Consider the following 19,111-nt stretch of genomic DNA (forward strand, 5'->3'; position numbering starts at 1 on the left):
AGCCATGAATGCAGCATCTTTAAAGAGGCAGTCTGAGTGAAGCCAGTACAAAAGGCATTATAAATCACCATAAATGGCTTTTCTCCATGTTCTGCTCAGATGAGGTTTCTCGAGGTTTGGGATTTCTGTTTGTTCTTTGTTTTCACATGCCACTGTGTTTCTGGTTTCTAGATAGGATGACAATCACTGCTTTAAAGTGTCTCCATTTTTGTCAGCATAATTCTACTAAGCTTTTATGGAAATGCCCCATCAGAGTTTGATTTTATCAAGAGCTCCATCTAGGTCAACTCAAAATGTTCACAACCTAGGGAGGTCAGATGAATTTTAATAAACAGCAACACTGAATCCCATATCTTAAACTTTGAGATTTAATTTTACCACAGAAATGTGAGCTCTGAGGCAATGAAATTGGGGCCAGGCAATCCACAGAAATTTGAGCTCTGCTTCACTTCTCAGTGCCAAATAGAGATATTTATTTCCAAACTCCCGCTGCCACCAATTGCATCAACTGGTATATTGCCTGCTTTGGCTTCACAGTTAACTAATTAGATACCAGTGTCTGCTTCAAATAATGACTTCCTTCAAATAGCTAACATTTCAAATTCAAGCATTAGGCATTTCATGCAACTTCATCCTAAGAATTTATTTTTTTTTTAAATCACTTTGCAACACCAACTGGTTGATAAAAAGATGTGGAGCATTTGTATTCCTGAACCCATTCTGTATTTATTCTAGTTCTTTCCTGTCATGATTTAACTCCAGGTAGCAACTAAGTACAACACAGCTGCTTATTCACACCCTTGTACCTCCAATGGGATTGGGAGGAGAAGAGGGAAAAGGTAAAACTCATGGGTTAAGATAAGAACAGTTTAATAATTGAATTAATTTATAATAATAATAGTAATCATAATGAAAATGAGAAAGAGAGGGAGGAATAAAAGCCAAGACAGACAAGTGATGCACAATGCAATTTCTCACCACCCACTGACTGATGACAAGCCTGTTCCTGAGCAGCGATCATGCCCTCCTGGCCAACTGTACCCAGTTTATATACTGAGCATGATGTTCTGTGGTATGGAGTATCCCTTTCACCAGCTGGGGTCAGCTGTCCTGACCATTTTCTCTCCCAGCTTCTTGTGCACCTGCTCCCTGGCAGAGCATGGGAAACTGAAAAACCCTTCACTTAGGGTAATCCCTGCTCCACAACAGCGAAAGCATCAGTGTGTTATCAACATTATTCTCATACTAAATCCAAACCACAGCACTGCACCAGCTACTAGGAAGAAAGTGAAATCTATCCCAGCCAAACCCAGGACATTTTCTTTCAATAAATATGAAGTCTGTATTGAATGGTTGTCTTTCCCTCTTTTGCCCAGGATTTAACATGATTGTAAAGTAAAACCAGGCACTAGTAGTAAGGATTTCAAAGTAGTCAGGGAGTGGTATTAAGGTTTCATTTGAGCTTAGTTCTAAGTGATACAACTCCACCATCACACATGAATGAATTTGGCCCAAACAAGATCAATCCTACAACTAGATGATTTTTAAAAGGTTTATCTGCAATCTTATGATACTTTATCTAGTCACTGTCATCTGCCATTAGGATAGACTTGGACTGGAAACTCCAAGTGGAACAAACTTCCTTTTACTTACCCACAGAGAAAACCTAAATGTTTGTTTCCAAATTTCACAAAGATCCACTTCAAAGATTTAAGATTAACTCAGATTAAGGCATGCTTGTACAATGACCAAATAGCTGAAGTATGACTGGCTACACAACAATTTACCATTAGGGATTTCAGTGAGGCCACAAATCTGCAGAGAAACAAAGGACCAAGAGAGAAAATCCATATGAAGAGACTGTATTTCTTGTCTTCTAGGGAAGAGCCATCAGTCAGTGCCTCCTGGCTCTGCCCAGGAAGCTGAAAACACCCTCATGTGGGATATTAATTGCAATATTCCTTAAAATAACCCCTTGGAGCTCGGAACTTCCATCTGAGACTTGGGCTTCATTAGACAGTGTCTCTTCTCATGCATCCTTGCTCATAAAACAGCTCTTAAGCCTACAGGGGAAAGAAGTGTTTGATGGTGCTGCTGTACACTTCAGATGATTTTGTGCTCCCAGACCAACCTGTGAAGAAAGATGGCTGGTGGGAGAGGGAGAAGCTATCCTGGCACCTAACTGACAACAGCAAAATATTTGCCCATTCTTCTGTAAGGTGCAATTAGAAACTGTTCTTCAACCCTACAAAACCAAAGATGGACGAAAAAGGTCTTAAAACAGTGATAAATTGTGAAATGCTAAGCTGAAACAGTAGTGGAGACTGGCCAAAAGTTAATGAGCTGAAGGTGAATACAAGACTAAGAAATGGGAATTAATTGTGGTGACCAGAACAGAACTGACAAGGGAGGAGTACTGGAGAGCTGAGTAATTAGGAGCAAGAGAGGCAGATTGAAGCTGGTGGATTGCCAGCCTGTTGGCCACAGCCCTACTGAGTTGGAATTAAAACCCGGGAAATCAGGCAAGATCAACTGTGACTGGTCCTTTAAAACACAACAACTACATTTTTTTTTCAGCTAAAAAGCAATAGTGTACAAGCAATAATACCAAATTTCTGGAGTTGCCTTTTTCAAACTGCACCTCTAATAGTCTGAAATCATGAGACATAAATGCCAAATAATCCCCTAAGAAATAACAAATAGGAGGGCAACAACCAGCTCCAGAAACAAGACCTATGCAAGGAATGCATTTAAGATGTTTAATTATTAAAAATTATTAAAAAAAAATTAAGCCAAAGTAGACCACCAAAGGGAGAGAAGGCTGTTTTCTATAGGTAACTGGAATTAGGAGTTGGGAAAGCCAGTGATTTATTTGTGGCTCTTCCAATTATTTATTTTTATGCATAGTGAATGACAGTTGTTTGAATTTATATTTTTAAATTGTCATATTTTTTATGTCCCTTCTAGCTGAAGATTTTGTGCATAGAACTAACACTGGTCTTATTAACATAGGTGCATAAAACACAGGAATTTTACTAAAGGAAATTTAATGCTACAGGGACTTAAATAAAATAAGGCTCTAATCCCAACAAGTTCAAGGGAAATTATCAACAAATTCTTTGAACGTATTCTGTGTCCACAATTCATTTAAGCAAGTTGTTAAGTGGTTGTGACTCACACCAGTCTGTTGTTTGATCTCACTGCTGAACAGACTGCTTTTGTCTCCTGTGAGTTGAAAATAGGCGGAAGTCCCAATATTAAAGAGGTGAAGTGAAAGAGAAGATGATTTCTCTGAGACTGGATTCCCCCTCCTCATGATGTTTCAAACTGTGGAGTCCTCAAATGACATGTGTACAACTAAATGGGTTTTGTTTTTATAGACATCGACTGGAGGGCTGCAGAGTCTCTCCAGACAGTCATTATCTCTACAAAGAAAACTACAAAGTTTTTTTTTCTAATATCTAAACTGAATCTTTGCTTTGATTTATCCCTTTATTTTTGACCAGGCTGCTAGAGTCACTATTATAATATGTTCCCAGCATAAATGGACATTGTAACATTACAGTCTCCTTTGGTTTTCTTACTGGTGTTTTCTGAAGTGCTGAGTGACTTCATCACTCCAACTTTCTTGGAGGATGGTGCCCAGATCCCTTGCAATCTAATGTAGATGATCATTCCCCTTTGTGTATAGCTGACTCTTCTTGGGTCAGTCCATCGGTTATCATCCTCATTTTTCAGATCATCTTTATCTTTTCCCAAGGGTAATTTTTTTTTTCATTCTACCTGTACAATACTTGCAGTCCTTTTATCTACAGGTATCTTTATGTGTGGGTGAGAGTGAGGAATATGCTGGCTTGATTCTTTAACACAAACACTTGAATGAGAGTGAGTACCATCATCACTATTTGCTGTAAGGGATCTGTATGTGTAAATTGTAAAGAAAAATTGTCCTTATAATAAACTCTGAGAACCTGCTCAAATGCTAGATGATAGTCCTTATTTACAAGTGTGAACATGGACAGTAAATATCAAACAATATTAAGACACGATTGTAAATGTTACCTTGTTAGTGGCATTTGCACAATTTTTATTGTATTTTTTCTTTGCTCCAAAAATATATTCTGCTGCACTCACCTTCATTGGCCTCTTTTTGATTTGACTAGATTTTGAAATCTCTTAGATTCATCACAGCTGTCAACTTTCAAAAGGGGTACTATTTCCCACCCTTCCTCTTAACCTTGCAGCTGCTCCTTCAGCACGCATATCAAATAAATGAGACATTTCATTATGCATTTATCTTGTCTATCCATCTTTTTATTCCTTTACCCCTTTCCCTTAAAAGATGAGTGGAAATGGCATATTTAATGTAACTTACTTTTCTACCTTTTCACTGAGAGGAATGTGTAACCTGAAATCTATGACCTTTTTTCAGTTAATCTTATTTGATGCACTGTTCTTTATAAAAGTTTTCTTTTAGATTCTCTTTCTTCTCTCCCCCTCCCCCTCAGGAACATCTTTTTTAAGATTCTCTGTCTTTTATGGTTCTTTTCCTTTGTTCCTCTGATCTTTGCTCCATTGATCCCTCCCTCATGGTCTTATGGTGCCCACTAATGCTCTTTATATTTACCTTCTCTGTTCCTTCTTGGAATTGAAAGAAATTAAAATAAAATAAAATAAATAAAAAAACCCCAAAAAACAAAAAAACAAAACAAACCAGAAATTATTAAAGGAAAGGCAGCCCCAGGCAGGGGCTGATGCAGATGCAGATGCAGAAACTGCTTCTGACTCTGGCCAGATCTCAGGGGACCATCCTGCTCCCAGAAGTCTGCCTCTCTCGCTCCCCATCCTCTTCTCATCAGCTCACTACTCCTCCTCCAGGCCACTGCTCTCCCAGCCTGATGGAGAAGGGACATGGGCAGTGTCCTGGGGGGCAGGATGCCTGTGCAGGGGTGTTGTTACACAGTAGGGACATCCTTCCTCACCTGGTGGGGAGGCATCACCAGGAACCTCAGGAGATATGAGGGAGGTGAGTTACTCCTTTGCTTAGGTGCATTGAATGGAGACAGGAAAAAGGAAGCCTGGGTGTGTGACTCCTCTGGCGCTCAGGACTGAGGGAAGGAAGGGGACAGGTACTTGGGTCATTCACTTCCATCACTGGAATTTGAAATAAATCAGGAGCTTAAGTTTCTTTCATGGGAAGACTGATGTGAGGGTGTCCACAGAGTGATGCAGAGTGTCTCTGTCTCTTATCAAAGAAAATGTCTGTGGGAGGCAGGAAGGAAGATTAAAGCCCAAGACTAGGAAATATTCTAAGTCCTGGTCCATACTGGTCTGGGAAGTTAGCTCCAGGGAAGCCAATGAACATGCCTAAAGAAACTGATGTGCCTAAATCACAGGTAAAATTTTTGGGGGGAGGAGGCACAAATGTGGAATTTCATCATTGGATAGAGTAAACTGCTGAAGATACAGTTCAGACAGTTAGACATGCTCAAATAATGAGGGAATTGGTTTCCAGAAAGCTGGTTTTAGGGAACTAATAAGTTTGTAATTCCTTAGTGATTTTGGTTTACTCCGTTCCTCCTTCCTCCAACCCTCTTGAAGTAGTTCAGCCACATTTCTGGGTCCTTGACTAGTAAGGTTTTGCCTTATCTCTCTTCCTTTGATTTCCTTCTCAACTGTCTTCCTCCTCCTTTTCTGTCAGTGTTGGAAACCCTGGCATAAGGGAGTAGCTGCAGCTGCTCTCCCACCAGTGCATTTGTGTACAGGGGAGAATTTTCACTTCTATCTTTATTTTCTTCCTGTAATCAAAAATTGAAATATCGTGCTTTTATTTTGCTCCAAAGGGCTTCTTCCCAAGGTACTTCCAGCCATACAGACCCATATCATCTACTTTTTCTGTATACTTGTGTATTATCAACACTCAGATATTTTATGGGGAAAAAAATTACACACACCCCCAACCAACCAAAAAGCCAACCACAAAAGATAAGAATTTTAGATATTTCTTCTGCTGTTGGTCAGAACAGAGTGTAACAACAGAAAAATTGTTTTCTATTTGAAACCTGCTTGAACCCCATTGCTGTGTTAAAACTGCACTTTGGGATTCCTATCTGCCAGGAGTGCTGAGCATCTGCAGATCTTTCATTGCCTCAGTTGGCATCTCCCACTGTTTTTTTACCTGCCCCAAACTCCCAGCATATTTCCACTGAAATCAGAGATGTGAAACCTGTAAGACTGGATTTAAAATGTAGTTAACTTTTTCTTCAGACGTACCACTGGGCTTGCTAGCTGGATATCAGTGGTGGAATCTCTTTGATACAGTAGAGTGGGCTTGGGGTTTTTTTGAAAGATGGTTTGGATTTCTCCTGCTACTTCTCCCACCCCAGACCACAGCATGTGCTGGGAATACACCTTTGTTTCTAGAAAGATATTGAAGACAACCTCTTTCCACCAACAGTATGGACTAGGTGGTCTTTTAATGAGAAGGAAAAAAGCAAGTGTTTGCAGGCCAGAAGACCTAGAGGAATATGAGAGAGGAAGGAGTGATAAAAAATATATATAAAAAACACTGCTGCTTTATTTTACATCTAAATAAAGATTTTGAATATGCTACCCTGACCGCATTGAGCTAAAAAAAAAGGAGATGCTGGAGAAGAAAAAGCCTATCCATGCCCCACATAGTGAAGAATTCTGATGTTGCTTGTAGAATCAGCTGCATCCTTTTCAGTTCCTGAAAGCTCCTGCACCAGGATGGAGCTCATTACTCCTCATTATTGAGGCCTCGCCATCTTGTGCATGCAGCAGCAGCAGCAGCTGCCTCCTATTTCTTGCTGTGCAGAGAAAATCTGTCTGCAGCAGTCAGCATCAGTCGTTCATGTAATGCAGAAATGGTTTCTTTTAACAGGTCACTCCCCTGGATGCTCTTACTTCTGTTTTATTGGTACTGACACGGTAGGATCAGCATTGCCAGTGTATCAGCACTGATCTACACTACTGCTGCAGTTTTAATTCTGCTATGGGAAAAAATGTGTAATCTGAATGCTACTACTTTGAATCGTGTAATGTTGACAATGAAAAATATTTATTATAGAAACTTACTGGACTTTTTTGGTATTCATTATAGTCCATTCTTTGAGAAATCTAAATAGAGCATAAAATCAGAAACAAAGGAAGGAAGACAAAGCAATTTCCTTTACCATGGTAGAGCAAACTAGTTTGGTGTTCTTAAAAACCTGGTGATTTTTATTTTTTTTTCTTTTTTTTTCTCCTCAATTGTTCTGAAATGACCATATGCCTCTTCTTTCTATTTGATGGTCTTGGTTTTCTTCCGTGCCGAGTCCTGCTGATGTATGTGCTGAGAACTCATCGATATTCATCCTAAACAAATAAACTCAATATTATGTTCCTCCGCTGCAGCGATATTGGAAGTCGCTGGGCAGCAGTCAGTTGCGAATTTTCCTCCCAGCATCAGCAACTAAAGAATGTGCCAGGTGCGCGCAGCACAAACGCCCCTCACTCACCGCCGCCCGGGTGCGGGGGCCGGGGCCGGGCGCTCCCGCGGCGCGGGCGGCGGGGCAGCAGTGACACCTCGTGGGTGCGCGCAGGAACCGCGCCCGGACGGCGCCCGCGCTGCTCCCGCGGCCCGAGGGTATTATTTCGGCCGGGGGAGGGCAGGAGCCCACGTGCGGCGAGTGGGCAGCGCCCCTATGCCACCGCCTAAGTCCGGATCCTGCCCTCGCTCACACGAACACTCCCTGTCCGCGTCCTCTGTCAGGGGGCAAACGAACCAGCTTCCGTCATATCCCAACACAAAGACCACGGAATATTTTTGTTAGGTTATGCCTGAAGGACGAGCGTCCTTTTTAAGACGATTCCTGGGAACCAAAGCTGCTGCACTACAAGGAATTCCTTCTAGGACGTTGGGGTCTTATCAAAATACATTTGGCTTGTCAGGAACTGACTTCAGTAACCATGGGCACTGTTTTAAAGAAGGAAAAATCAGAGCACTGCACCACCAAATATAAAAATAGCCCCAAAGGAAGAAGGAACAGTAGCAGCCACAGAGCAAAGCCAGTACATCAAGGTCTGATTTGACTCTGGAGACATGCAGAGGCTGAGGGCTGATGGAATAACTAGTTCTACTTCTGCTTCTACTAGTATCATGTCCCTGGGAGGAAACCACAGCAGAGACCACCCTTCCAGCTGGCAGCCCCCAGGGAAGGGGGATTGGAAGCCATGCATGGGAGCACTCATCCTGTTTGTTCCTGTTTTCTTCCAGGACAGTGAGATTTTGGTCCCATGATCTGTAAGCAAAGAGGCTGGTCGGAAGGAAATCCATTGCCATCTACTACTGATTTTAGGGACAACCTCTTGGTGAAGGCCAAAATATAACTGGATAACAGCTGCCAGACTGCAGCAGTACAGTTTGTATGTGTCTACATGCTTCATTTGTTATCTGTATCTTGATAAGAATGAGAAACCAAATCTAAAAACTGTGCCTGATTTTTCTGGGCTCCCACCTCCACATCTGTATTGATTTTGGTCTGCATTTCCCCTCTTTTCCAGAGCCTCTAGTTCCTCTGACAGGATTGCTGATAAATTCTGACTCTATATTTCAACCTCTTTTATCTCATAGTTTTATATATTCCATTCTAGCTTTACCAAAGGACCCGCACTCTGTCTGTGAGGACATCAGGCTAACCTGGAAAAAGCACCCTAACGAACTCAGGCACTGAACTATTTTGGGGAGTTTTTTCTGTGAAGAATTGTGTACGAGGGGATCTACTCTTCAGCTTTAAAAACCAGAGGATGAAAGAAATGCCTTTTCTCCATTAGTAACAGACAACTAACTTTGATAATATAATGTTTAGTGAAAAAGATATTAGGTATTTGTGTGCAATGCTGTTATATGTCTGAGTGAATATTATGGAAAACAATTATCCTGGCTTTAGGGAATGGAGAGAAAGTTCACCTTTGCTTGGATATATAGCACTATCCTTTGGGATGGTGTCATTTGATAATTCCTGCCACATGTTCTCATGCGTAGGATGTTTTTGTTTCCTTACTGTGTCTCCCCTCAAGTCCTGCTGGGTAATATTTCAGATGGTCACGGTCAAAAAAAGCATGTGACAACTTCCAGATGTTCAAATAATCAAAGCGATCTGCAGATCTAAGGGAGCACACCAACAAACAAATGAAGGATAACTTAAAGGGCTGCAGTCTAGGTGGGGGGTCACGTTCAGAGGTGGCGTAGCAGGCTGAAGGATAGTCTTTTAATATCTGAAGAATTCACTGATGTCTAGATCATTTGCTAAAAATGAGATAGTTTGATGATGTGGCTGGGCCAGCAGTAAAAACCTAAAACATGGAGTCTGGTTGTGGTTTTCCCACAGCTTGGAGCAGAGTTGGCTTCCCCAGGGACCTAGGAAGGCTCTCACAGTGCAGCATAGCTCTGAGCTGAGCTGGCTGCTGGGCTCCAGCTTGAGTGATGCATCTGGGGCTTCGAAACATGACCATGCCCTGCTGTCAGCCACACCACCACTTCATCTGGGGCTGTGTCCTCACTGAGCTGGTGGTGCTCTAGACTGTGCTGTGTTCAGCTGGGAGACGGGAGGGCACCTCTCAGAGCAGGGAAACTCCCCTGCTTCTGGTTTGCTCCTACCTGGCTTTTATAGGCACCTGTTTGGGCACTAGTAGCTAGTTCTAAGCTGAGTTTTGGGAACCCATAGTCAAACCCTTTCATCATCCCAGGGCATTTTTGTTATTCCATCCTCCCAGCTTTATAGAAACATACAAGACAGCTGAAAATGTGCAGTGAGACGCAGCATTCCTCTTTGGGAATGTAAAACCATTCATCAACAAGATTAAAAAAGCTCACGTTAGTCACCGGCAACCTTATATTTGTAGAGGTGAATGAGCATGGTTGTGTGGTGCAGCATGTGTGGAGCAGCAAGCAGGAACACCAGGATGGAGGATGCATGTTGCTTACTGCTGTGACAGGGGCTAAACAATCCTGTCTCTGGTCACAGGAGGGACAATGTTCTCACCCCACAGGATCCTACAGCAAGTTTGCTGGTGCCTTTCTGTATGCTGGCATTTGATGTCACAGTGCCTGCAGTGCTGATGGCACGTCCTTTGCAACAGATGTTCTCTCATCTGCCTGCTGTGTGTGTGCAACTGGCAGAGCTCTGCTGGAAGATTGTTTTCCAAATCCTTCCATGAGGAGCACTGATGAGGAGGAGCAGGCATTATTGCTATTATTATTTCTACTACTACTAATTTGTGTGGAAACATTGCTGGCTCAAAACCTGGCTCAATTGCTGGTGGAAAAGGGAAGATCTGATGATGTCAAGAGAACTGCTAGAGCTTTGAACTCCTACAGGCTGGTGCTTTTGAAGTGCAATTATTTGGGAGATTGCTGCCAACTGCTCCTTCCTCTTGGTAGTAAGGCTTTATGTGGCTTTTTGTGCAATCTTATATGGGTCTTTGACTGCTTGGGAGGTAATGCTGTATTGTGCTAGCAAATTCCGTTCCACACTAGGAAAAGGAACAACTTTGTGACAGTTTGTCCATTATCAAAGGTGGCTTTTGTCAGTTGGGTTCTCCCTATCGCATTCCTCAAGAATGTGGAGATTTCTGAAAAAGATTATTCTTTGGTTTTGTTTAAACAATACCTTTGTATGTACATAGAAGGTGAAAGACCACTGCTCACCTGGAGAATCAGACCATGGTACCCATGTGCTTGGAGGGACCTGAGCCTGAGGAGGGCATTGGTAGCACCATTGGGGCCTTGGAGGAGGCACACTACAACATGGGCAAACACCCAAAAGTGAGGAGGATGCTGCAGCTCATGAGGACACTGGTACCTGAATGTGCTGCAGGAAAATGGTGGCAATTAAAAATCAGGTCTGGACCATATAACAGATATTTACTGTGATGGGTCATCTCTGTCCTGATTCATGTCTGTAGACTGGGTAACAAGGTCATAGTAAACCCTGAAAAGGTTTTGAGGCCTGTATTCTTCTACTAGCTGGGCTATCGACAGCATGTCCTTCGATCATTTATAATGTGGTTGTCAACACTTCAAGCTCTTTGTCCACGTCCACAGGGAAAGTTATGATTACCTATGTATGGTAACCATGCACTGCACTGGAAGTCAACTCCAAAAGGACAGATGGGGAGATGTAATAAGGGAAATAAAACTACTGAATCAGAAACCAGAAAACTGTAGGAGAAACAAACTAAGCTGCCCCTATCTGCCAACTACTCATCTGTTGGTCATCCACTCATCTCTCTAGCAGCTACATATTTCGATGTTACTATTAAAAAAGCAGGCAATGGAACAACATGGGGAGGTCTGGCTGGGACAAGAGGAAAGCAGCTAAAGGACCTTTTCCCTGGCTGGTAAATCCATGCCTGGTCTCCCTTCAAGGCTTCATAGTTTAGAAAGAATTGCAGTTTGTTCTTCAAAAGATGCATCAATCTGTTGTGGATTAAGAAGACAATATGCCTTCCACATTTACTCCCCCTCCAAAGACTGATTTTTGAAGGATTTGCTAGTCATTTCATTTCAGACACATTTCTTAACGTTTTGCTTTCTTTGTGGTTAAACTTAGACTCTGTCCTTCCTGAATCCTATAAGGCTCACTATGTGGTGTTTGTCCTTTCACAGTCATTACCAATACATACTCATTGCACTCATTGTGCTCTACTAAAATTGTTTTGTCAGGGTAAAAATTGCAAATTAAAATATTCGCTCAGAGGGAGGACCCCAAAAATAATTTCATAACAAAAATTCTCAAATCATTTCCAAACAACTTAATTTAAAAGGGAAGATAAATCTTTCCTTTGCTACTACTGAGATCTTCCCAAAGCTTTAGGCATGAATAATCTTTCTGAATTTTCCAGCTATTTCAATATCCCATCCATACTGAAACCGAATTGTGCCTCTACAACCCATTCAAGAGAATTTGCAGACAAGGCCAGTGCCCGACATCTCTACCCGTTAAAATCAATGGTCATAGATATTTTAATTTACTTTCTCAGTTTTCATTCCCTTCCATTGCTTGTTTGCAGCTGCATCACCATTTTGTCCTTTTTAATGGGAACTTGGGAACTTCCCACTACTTTCCTATATCTACCTCTTTTTTCTTTAAAGTCTCTAGTCTCTTTTCCTTATTTTAATAGCCATCCTTCTCATCTGTTGACTGCAGATCTTGGCTATATCCTGATAAAATCAACAGAAAGATTTTCCCTGGAATTTTAGACATTTTTCCGTATTGGTTTTCTCTCTCCTTTCCTTTTTCTTCTTGGTGCCTGCCTGGCTGATTTAAACAAACATTTTCAGAACAACTTGTCCTCAGCTGACTAAACTGGTAAATAATGGATAAATATAGTTTCAATTGGGAACAGCTTTCTGGCAAAAGATGGAGCACAGCACTAAAGAAGAATTTTTCTCACCTTGAGTCATGGGACCTGTTTTTTTTAGATTAAAAACATTTACTTAACCTGCATGTATAACACACAAACATCAGAGATGTCCTTTACCTGTACAAATACTTTGTGCTGCCTACAGTACCCTAGCTAGAACACCTAGACAGCAATTCTGTTTTGTGAAACTCAAAGAGACTGGGTTTCTTTCTTTCTTTGAATCAAAAGCAGCGCAAATCTAATTTAGAATTTAAGCGGTAATTCTTCTTTTTTTCCCCCATCACCTAGAAAAGTATTGTTATTCTGTCATAGGCTTCAAGCTTCAACATGTAACAATAGTATTATAAATTCCTTGATGTCCTAAGGCTGGTTACCTACCACCATAACTCAGTCATGCTGTGACACTGCTGTCTTCTTATCAAATGTACTTCATGGAGCATACAAAAGGCTTGTTGCTGTGTTTGTTAGGATGAAATTTGGCATATTCCCTATGAGGCATACAGAGGACTTTTATAAATGTTTTTCTATGTGTTTATTCACACAGAGGGGCTAGAAATCTAAGAGGTTTTGATATACATAGAGAAAATAAAAACCCAACTCACAACCGTAAGTCATTTTATTTTGAATTTTTATTGTAATAAATTATAGCAATAGTTCACACAACCCAGCTATTATCTCAGATTGTCTCTCTGCAGAATCGCAAAAACAATCTGAGTCATCCTGACTTGATTCATGTTCGGTTCCTGTTTGGGAAGGCTTCCCTCACAATCAGGCCACCCCGTAGCATTTTTTTTTTCTGTGAAAGCTCAAGTTCTGTACAACAGTCCCATGGCCTATGATGGGTTCTGCAGCATGAATCACGGAAAATATACATCCCTGCTTGTTTACAGCTGGTTATTTTTGTCAAAGTCCATGTGGAAGCAGAGCTATGAGATTTTTTTCCTACATGATACATATGTCTTTTGAACCCTCTGATAGGAATTGATTAATAGAGACTTATCGACCATATCAAAAGATGCTCAACATTTGAAAGAGGAAAAAGAAGTGGAAAAAACTTGACATGCAGAGCTGAGACTGAGTATCAACCAATTTCAGAAAGAAAGAAAGTGAATTTATCTTTATGAAGTAAGCAAGGCATGAGAGAATTGTTTCCCTGTTTCTCCTAGGGTCCTCTTCATGGCCTGTGACTGAATTCTTGTGAAACTTTTATTTATCTTTGTTGTGGCTTTCATTTTACCTGCGTATATAATGTTATGTAAGTTAGTGCATGCAGAATATATTATTTAAATTAGTTCATTCAGCTGGTTAAGAAATAACTGCTACTTTCACCTGAAAAGCATGACAGGAATGGAGAAAATCACTTGTACTTGCCACCCTTCCTTACATCATTTGAGAGAGACCTCTCTGAGCTGAAAATGCAGCACAGTAACTGTCTATAATACCTTAGACATTAGGGGAATAATAATGTATGACTTCAGGGAAATGAAGCTACACAGGGTAATGATGATACTAGCTAATATTTCTGCAGTTGAACAGTTCGGCAGTGAGCAGCTTTGCTTCTGACAGTGTCCTGCAAAAATATGGTACAAATTTTATTTTAGAGGCATAAAATCATCACTTAAAGCTTTACAAAGATTACAAAGATTATAGTTACCATATCTAGTCAGTATTAAAGGAACTTTAGAAGCAAAATTTTTAATTGCTTTGTTATGGTAGATGACTGAGTAACAGTAATTTATCCGGTGGGCAAAAGTGAAGTCAGATTCAGAGAAACAAGTTGTAGGGTTTGTGGGTGCTGCAGGGAGCACCCTCCACCAGGGAGCAGTGGGCTTAAACAGGACACACTGGTTCGTGTCCAGGGCATTAGGTGGGTGTCAACTCCAGGAGCAAAAGTGGTCAGAAACTAGTGTGGCCCCGGGAATACATGTTTTTGGCATGGATGCCTCATTTTCCCCGTATGTATGTTGAGCTCTAAAGCACAGACACTCTTAAGACTGCCTGAAAACCAGAGCGGGTGCAGACGACAGCTCTGAGACCAATCTAAAGGCTGGAAAGCATCTTCTGGTAGAAGGGATAGGTGCACAATCATTTAAGTACAAGAAAAAGTTAAAATATTTTGGTTATAGATGGTAAGTATTTACTTCAGGACTAACGCTCTTCCAATTTAGCAAGTAAAGCTATAAAAAGATCTGGTGGCTGGAGCTGGACAAATGTGCATGATGAAAAGGCTACACATTTCACCAGGGAAATACTTAGCTACTGGTGTGCATTGCAAGAGGTTATTGTGGCTTTTCTACCATTAGCAATTTTTAAATCGAGAATAGATTTTTTGGTTTTTATAATATAAAAGATGTACTCAAGTTTAAACTGGATCAAATTCAAGGATGTTCTGTGTCCTAAATTATGTGGTTAGGTGACCATATGGTGACTCCTGGGTTTATAATCTGAAAATCCCTTTGCTCTGACAAATAAGGCTGGAGGAGCTTTTACTGTGATTGATGATTTGGATTCATGGATGCTCTTTATGTTTACTGGGATCAACACTCACCTTTCTTCCTTCTGAACCAGCTTAGCACTGACTGGTCCTGGCTGCAGAGCTGCACTAAGCAGACCTGTCCTGCCTAGCCCAAGGACGCTCCTTTTTCACTTATTTCTCTCCTCCCAGGCTGGAACCCCACATTCATTTTTCCGAGGAGCCAGGAACCACCTTGAACCGGGGAACTTCTGTAGCGCTTTGAGAGTAACCATTCACAAAGACCTTACAGCTCTGAACTACAGCACGCACAAAGAACACTTTTTTTCTAACAACTACAAAATGCTGCAGTAAGCTTTGCTCAAATGAAACCTCTATAAATGAAACCACTCTATTAGTTGTGGTGGAGCTTTGTATGTTAGAGACCAAGGATTTGACTATCAGTTAATCGTGATTATATGTTTTTTCCAGAACAACTTGCATTATTTAAGAAGAAAATCAAACTCCAATCAAGCTGTTGAGAGGTTTTGAAATATTCAGATGCAGAGCTCCCAGCTTTAGGCATTGGAGTAGAGTGCAAAATGCTGCTAAGCAGGTAGTAGGCTCAGGATTTATTGCAATGACTGAAATTATAAATACAGAAAGTTCACAGAAAAGCCTGCTCTCGTGAACTTTCAACCAGCATTTGCAAACTAAGAAGCCATAGATTATTTATATAATAAATAGGTGCATATCTGTCCGAATGTTAAATAAAGATACTTTGTGAGAAGCATGAAACAAGTAATTTACCTCTGGAATGACAATGTATTTCTTCCATTGTATACAGGACAGATGCAATAGAAGTTTAAATCCTTTGAAGCTTTTATGTTCAGGAAATGATACTCTGACAAGAATTATATAGAAAATACAGGTATTAGATGGGAATTATCAGGTCAGGTGAGACTAAAATTTGGTAATGATTGAATTCTCTTTAATTGGTATTGCTATATCTGTATATAATATATATATGCACCATTTAAATAAGATCTCGATACTAAAAGGTAAACTGAACTGTGTGATATGATCCAGTAAACCTTGTCTTTATAAATGTTCTTTGTACCCTGAAAGACACAGGAACAGTGATACTATGGATTTTTAAAGGTCAGGTTAACTGTTTCTGGTTACTTTGGTTAAAGGACTATGCCTGGCCTGAAAAAGGCAAACACTATTTGGCCTATGGTTGCCATATACCCTACAACTACCTGCTCCCTGCGTGTGCTCCCTCTGACTCCCCTGCAAAGTACTGATCAAGTACACATGAATTACATCTACACCAGCACAATAATGGTGATTTTCATTTCCTGATTGGTCCAAGAGAGATGAATACAACCTCCAGGCCCAGGCTGACAGCTACTGCCCTGTTGCTGGCACAGCTGGCTCCAGGACTGGCAGTCTGGTAAGATGAGTTGAAAATACTATTTTTTCCACATGCAGTCTTGTACCAGTTGCAACTCAAATATATTGAAGAACTGTTATCTCTCTAAATGTGTCTTCACATATCTTCATGTCAGATTTATGCTATTGTCAATTCACTTTACATTTTGCATCATATCAAGTGCCTACATTAATTGTTGATATTTGGGCTCAACAGGAACAGGAGGGAAGTGAGGAGAGGGACTGAAACTTGTAAGTGTATTAGTAGCATTCCTAAACTTGGGTTTGGGTCTACTGAATCTTTGGCAGCACATTTGCAGTCTCAGAACTGGAGCGGTGGTTGCCCATCAAGATTGGGCAGTTCCCAGGATGGAAACTGGCACTAACCACACCTGCAGCATGATGTCTGCTGCTCTGCAAGCAAGGGGCTGCTCGCTGACCTTGCTTGAGTCTTTTCACTTGTGCACACACAGAGAAAATGCTTCTTTTGAGTTTAGCTCCTCCACCCTGAGAGAATGCAAAGATGCCTGTGCTTCCGATGCCCTGCATTTTTAGGAGAGGTAAGTGGCGGAGGAGATGGACCTGAAAAGGTAAGAAGGAACATTCCTTAGAGTTAGAAGTTACAGCACAACTCTTATTAAGATTCCAAGCTCCAGTTTTATGGATTACAGTAGAGAACCTCTTGTCACACTAAATGCTGCTTTACTGCTGCTATCAGTATAAGGCAAGGAGATTCTACAAGTACTTGCAAGGCAATGATATCACTCCATAGGACACTATTAGAATAACAGAAGGTGAAGCCAGATGATGGAAAACACATTTGTCAAGAGTTTGCTGTGACAGACATCCATTCCTGAGCTGTCATGTGCTATAGTACCTGCTTTATATTCCTACACAAGGTTTAGTAACAGTGAGAGGAAGTGGTCAATCCTTTCAAATTTGAGAGCACTGCTGGCATTGATTTTTGTGGCTGCAGTCATGTGTCAAGAGATTATTTGTGCTGGCACAGTGGGTTCAATACATGTCTACGTTCTTCATACTTGAATCTCAAAAACTTCACTAGAAGGATGCCAGTAAGCTGTTATTTTCTCTAAGTACCAGTTCTCCATAGATGTAATCGTAGTAACAGCCATCACATTTGTGGTAACGCTGGCCAATAAGGGTTGAAATCTTGGCCCTTTGGAAATATGTGGTTAAGATTTGGCTGAGAAGTGAAAATAGGTCTTCACACAAAAATAAAAGTATGGAGAGGAAAAATAGAGTTCTGTGTAATAATAGTAAAATGTTTTTGTTTTTCAACACCCTGGATGTCAATGCCCTTACTCTCTAAAAAGTTCAAATTATTTTGTGCTACAAGGAACCCTCCCAAAAAATTCACTCCCCATTTCCATCTCTCCCTCCAAAATGTAAATCCTGTCAGGATCGTGTTTTAATCTAGATACTAGCAGAACCACAGCCCAGCTGTGTACCAGGTGGCATAATGAGGGGTGATGGAGCGCATCTTATGCCAACTGAATTCCTTCTGGTGAATGCAGGGTTTTGGTTCACATTCTAAAAGGCTGCTGATGCCCCAGAGAGCATCTATCCTTCAGAAAGAAAGTTTCCTCTTTGCAGAGGTGATCTAATAAGTGCCCTGCACTAATCAAAGCAAGTTTGTCGCTTGGTTTTAATTGACTTTGGAAGCCAGCCCTGTAAGAGAGATACCTGTGGCGTCAAATATCTAAGCCATGAAAAACACTGCGAAGCATCAGGTTCTTGACCTCTAAGCCATGATATTTCTGACTAAATGTTTCTAAAAGTTGACTTGTTCATAAGAAAAGAAAGTCAATTGAACTCACAGACGTGCCTCATCTTTTAGATGACCATAGGAATTACTATTACCATGTCATACAAAGATTCAAAATTGCTTCAAAAAATTAGAAATTAAGTGGTATTTTTCTATTAGAGGCTCTTTATCCATTTCATTCTAAATTAGTGTTTATTTATTCATGATGCTGGTTTCTTTTTAGTTGCTCTTTGCTGGTTTGTTCAAAAACTTGGGCAGCGTCAGCAGCAGAAGTAACAGCAGATGGCAGCACCAAGCTGCTGGATCTGGGCTGTCAACGCAAACGGGGGGAAAATGCGAATCGAGATGAACAAAAGTCTCTGAGTTTGCTTTCATATCTCCTTCCTTTCTCCTGTCCTTTTGATTTTTTTTCTTCTGATTTTTCTACTCACTATTTGAAAAAAAAAAAAAAACAACAAAACCCAACAAAACAACAGCAGAGAAGGAAAACTGCTATGTCAGGTCATCCTGTATTGATTTAGTAGAAGATAGTAAGACCTGATGTGACCTGCTGAAAAGATGACAGGAGGTTATGGCCTAGCCTACCAGCACTTCACGTCGTATTAAACACTCCACAGGGGCAACATCTGGAGGGTTAAACAACTGCTGGGTATTGCAATTTTAAATACCACTTCATCAAAGTAATAGACTCCACAGGACCCTCTCGGGATCTATAAACTGATGTGTTCCAGGCTTTGTGTGCTGCGGCCCTTTTGTGTAACACATTAAGGAGAGCCTGATAGCTCTGACTATAGCAGAATGATAGAACTGAGGTTTGCAAATTCATCTACAGCACAATGCCTTGCTGGTCCTGGGATCAAATGCATGGCCTTTACAATTTTTGTCTTCTTTTCTTTTCTTCAAAACTTGATATTTTGCATATCCAAAATTACTGTGAGCTGAGGAAAAGTTTTTAGAAGAACAGATTAAGTCTATTTTAGCAGCAATGTATGAGCTACAAAAGGAGATCA

General features: G+C 40.8%; 1 protein-coding gene across 2 annotated transcripts in view; it reads left to right on the forward strand.

Moving 5' to 3' along the window:
• RGS7 (regulator of G protein signaling 7) overlaps positions 1–16,392 on the forward strand; it is a 274,166-nt gene extending 257,774 nt beyond the window's left edge. Inside the window, exon 17 of one of the 2 annotated variants that reach the window (XM_039388723.1) lies at positions 15,095–16,391. In XM_039388723.1, coding sequence (XP_039244657.1) covers positions 15,095–15,256 — 162 coding nt within the window. In that variant the 3' untranslated portion in view covers positions 15,257–16,391. Of the gene's footprint in view, positions 1–15,094 lie in introns of both variants that reach the window. The other variant, XM_039388746.1, reaches the window with a different exon arrangement.
• The last annotated feature ends 2,719 nt before the right edge of the window (positions 16,393–19,111 follow it).

The sequence above is a fragment of the Pipra filicauda genome, unplaced genomic scaffold (assembly GCF_003945595.2).
Source record: "Pipra filicauda isolate LSUMZ 115617 unplaced genomic scaffold, ASM394559v2 scaffold122_size2191957_pilon, whole genome shotgun sequence".
NCBI classification, from domain to species: Eukaryota; Metazoa; Chordata; class Aves; order Passeriformes; family Pipridae; genus Pipra; species Pipra filicauda.